This window comes from Protobothrops mucrosquamatus, unplaced genomic scaffold (genome assembly GCF_001527695.2).
Source record: "Protobothrops mucrosquamatus isolate PMUCROS unplaced genomic scaffold, P.Mucros_1.0 scaffold420, whole genome shotgun sequence".
NCBI classification, from domain to species: domain Eukaryota; kingdom Metazoa; phylum Chordata; class Lepidosauria; order Squamata; family Viperidae; genus Protobothrops; species Protobothrops mucrosquamatus.
In genome coordinates, this window is record NW_015386749.1 from 850,566 (window position 1) to 854,806 (window position 4,241).

General features: G+C 33.4%; 1 protein-coding gene across 1 annotated transcript in view; it reads right to left on the bottom strand.

Moving 5' to 3' along the window:
• COL4A3 (collagen type IV alpha 3 chain) overlaps nucleotides 1-4,241 on the bottom strand; it is a gene marked incomplete at its 5' end in the record, with an annotated part of 23,678 nt that overhangs the window by 16,457 nt on the left and 2,980 nt on the right. The window contains 5 exons of the mRNA XM_029284206.1: nucleotides 128-264; nucleotides 1,046-1,135; nucleotides 1,633-1,731; nucleotides 2,464-2,598; nucleotides 3,756-3,845. Coding sequence (XP_029140039.1) covers nucleotides 128-264; nucleotides 1,046-1,135; nucleotides 1,633-1,731; nucleotides 2,464-2,598; nucleotides 3,756-3,845 — 551 coding nt within the window. The remainder of the gene's footprint in view (nucleotides 1-127; nucleotides 265-1,045; nucleotides 1,136-1,632; nucleotides 1,732-2,463; nucleotides 2,599-3,755; nucleotides 3,846-4,241) is intronic.

The window sequence follows — 4,241 nt, forward strand, 5'->3', positions numbered from 1 at the left end:
CCTTTCTTCCCCTCTCTCCAAGAAGACCTGGATTACCCTAGCATGTAGCAACAAAATAAAAGAGTAAATAAAAGACCAACAAAGAAACATCACCTGATACAAGGAAACTATCATCAGTTTTCTATACCTGAGGTCCTGGGTTTCCTGGAGGCCCAGTACCAGGTTTAGGTTCTCCTTTATCCCCTGGAATACCAGGAAAGCCAGGTGGGCCTGCTACACCTGGAGATCCAGGCAAACCTGAAGAACCTTCCTGCCCTTTAGGACCTGAAATGACATAACATTGAAATGCTTTTTTTTACTTTTTCACTTTGATTTATTTGAAGTTTCAGTGAAGGTCCCAACGATCCAATCATTTAATGCAAATATTAAATGAGATATGTGTTCTGATCTGATCCTTAAATATAAATTCTTTTATCTGTCAAGCCCCATGTGAAGCTACTGCCACTCTTGTTGTTGTTGTTGTTGTTATAGAATATAACATCAACATCTTGAAAGCATGTCAGGGCTTTCCTCTCCCCTTATCCCAAACAGAATTCATCTGGGGTTATTCTGAATTTCCTTTCTTCTTCTTTCCCATGACTAATTTGATATTTATGTCCTTGAATTTCTTCAAGTTTACCTCTATACACCTCTACAACTTGTTAATGAAAATAAAGTTGTACCCAAATTGCTATTAATATAGCTAATTCTTGCTCTTACAGTATCAGTCATTCCAATCATTATTCTACACTAAATCACAAGTGCAATGGATCAATAGGAGGAGAATGTTCATTAAGGCAAATTGTCTGTTAAATCCAAATATGATTTTATGCATGGGTATTTTACATTTGTTATGTATTTTATTTAATTGTAAAATGGGAGTAGAATTACACATGTGTGCATTATACATATTTTCTGTATTTTGCACATGCATAAAATGTGAGTGGGATTTTTACATATATTGAATATACAGTCTATGGATAGTCTTGTACCCAAAGCCTCCTAAGCTAAGTTTTACTGTATTAGTATTACTATAATGATAATTTAGATACTTTAACAAGATTACCTTGCATTCCCATGTCTCCTCTGTCTCCTGGAACTCCTGGCAATCCATATATTCCAGGAATTCCTGAAAGTCCCTTAGCTCCTTTAGCTCCTAAAAAAATAATTAATGTTGAAATTAATTTTATAGAATTAAAACGTTATTGACAAATCTTTATCAAAGTCATTACTGTGTCTTTCAGAATATTTCTGATAAGAAAAAAACTGTAGTCCTCAATTGTTTTTTCTTCTATTGCTTCTGCTTCTTCCAGTTTCTCTTCACTGACTTTATTATTCTAAGAACAATTGCTACCTCTGGAAAATAATAATAATGAGATATTGGGAGAAGTCTGATAATTCAGACATTTGAATTAATATTTGTTTCAAGTTAATATTATTCATAAGCAGATTGCTCCTTTTTATTAACTTCCCCATTTATCTACAGGAGGCACATATGTATTCATTGATGACTATCTGTACATTATACCAAACCATTGCACAAACACACATAGAGTCCCAGAGAAACAGTGTTGATTAGCTCTTGGTTTAACATGATTGACTGAATAACAGAAATATCTAGCTAGTATAATCTGAGAATCAAAGGAAACCTACCTGGTGGCCGTAGAGTACCTGGTGGTCCAACAGGACCCACATATCCTTGCACACCTTGCTGACCTTTTTCTCCCTTGAGTCCTGTTCTTCCAGGAGGTCCTACAGTGGCAATCAATAGAATTAAATAAAAAAAGTATCTTCTTGCTTTAGAATAGAAAGAAAAGAAAAGGTTGACATGAAATGGTAAATTTGTAGTATAATCTGCTACATTTGTGTAACTATTTGCATTTTAATAATGATTGCATCCATACATTATAATATCCATAATTTGCTTATTTTATTCTAATACATTGTATGAACTTAGCTACTGAGGTTCATAAAATATTATTTACAATGTTGGCTTACTCAATAAACTGTGGTGAAATAAGTATATGTGAATCAAGCTATATCTACTCAAAACTCAAATAATAATCTTCACTTGTAATAAACTTCATAATATGTGAAAACGTTGTTCAGAGTAGTAGTCTAAGATGGAAGCCATACAATCTTTTGAATAAAAAAATAAATAAATGGAACTATATAATCCATCTCTGTCATATAGATTCAAAATGTATCCTTTTCTTTGGAAAGTGGATCCATAATGATGAAATTCCCAGTGCAAAGAGTGGTAGGATGACATTTAGCCTTTCCTGTTCCACTACTTTATAGATCTGAAGGGGGGGAAAGTGTAGTTGCAAGTCTTGGGAAGTGAAGATAATGGATTAAATACCTTTTTGGACAATGCTGGTTCTATTTTGTAAAAAGCAACAACTAGCCACTTGTAGAATATAGTGAAGGCAGAATCATGAAAACCTGCAGAATATGTATCATAGTGATAGTATTGCTTTATACCTTTACTTCCTCTCTCTCCTTTATCTCCGTAGATCTCTTTAGATTCTGATAGCCCAGGAGGACCTTTATCACCTAGTTCACCCTTTTCTCCTAAAGTTCCTTTCATTCCTCTTGGTCCTGGAAAGCCTGGAGAACCTGGAAATAACAAATAAAATAGGATGAAAAAAAATTGCCATCAGATTCAAATGCTAAATGAGACTGAGAGATTCTCAGGAAGCATAGAATATGGAGTTAGGTATTTAAACATTGAGTCCAATCTCCTGGACAGTTCAAAAATCTGTACTTGAATATATTTATGTACATTTCAAAATACAGGTTGACAGATGAAAAACCCTGGTAGTGGTATATTATTATTCTCTATAATTTAAACTTCATACATCATTCATTCATCCATTCATTTTCAAGTTGAAGCTTTTCCATTTACATCTAAAACTAGAAAAAATTAGGCCATCAGATTTGTGTTTTCAGTTTTGGGAACAGTATTGGTTTCACTCCTAAATATTTAATGACAAAAACAGTCTTGTTCCTTTTGCTTGTTTCCAGAGATTTCATAGGTGCCATTTATTGATTTAATTTTCAAACAATTATATTAGAGGAAATAGAAAGGAAATTTGGAATATTCATAATGGCCTTGTTATCTTATATTGAAAGCATTCTCTTTTTTTTACCTCTTTGTGCTATATTTTTTTAATTTCATTGGTTATTTTATACCCCATGCTTCTACATACAGAAATAGATATACAAATAAAAGCAATAGGACTATTATTATTATTATTATTATTATTATTATTATTATTATTATTATTATTATTATTATTATTATTATTATTATTATTATTAAACAAAAGGCTTGACTGAAGATAATCTTGTCGTCCCCCCCCCCCCAATCAGGGAGCAAATAGGAAGGAAAGTAAATTCCCAAGAGTGCATCATCCATTCTCCTTCTCTGTTTCCTAGGGGTAACGTAAATGCTCTCAAAAACCTGGAAAGCTTCTAAGGACAACAGAGAAATGAAAAGCTACTTGCAACCAATTATCTACTTTGTAGGCCCAGTTTTCATGCCAAAAAAATCCCCCACATTTCACATTTCTATGCACAGGGGCTACTAGAGAAATGACATGAGAATTAAGCTGAAATGAAACTAGTTAATTAAACTACTATGGTGATGGAAAACAAGTATGATTCTACTCACAGTTCTTAGAATGACTCCTGTCTGCCTTTTGTCAGTTCAAATAGAATGGACTATGGAGTAATATTTTACAACCAGGTAAGGCAAACACTGCACAACTTACCTCTGCCTCCAGGGATTCCTGGTTTTCCAGAGGCACCAGGCAATCCAGGGCTACCTACGTGTCCCATCAAACCTCTTTCTCCTCTGAAACCTGTCAGAAGTGAACCAAACACATCCATAGATATAAGAGGTATTACCCAGATACTCAAAGGCATTGCATGACCTTTGAAAGAAACTTCAAAAATAACCCCATCATTTGCCCATATGATAATAATATAACATGATCTTTATTAAATGGCAATGAATACTGTTATGTATTAAGCAATTCATAAGGTCTGTTATAAAAATTTATTATTATTATTATTAAATTAAATTTATATCCCGCCCTTCTCCTTGCGGACTCAGGGCGGCTAACAATCGATTAAAAATACACAAATAACAATTACAGGATTAAAATTAATTAAAAGGAAATATTTAAGTATGGTCTAATTAAAATATAATTAAAACCCCCTCTAAAAATTACCCTAGGCCAGTCCTGCAAGCTGGA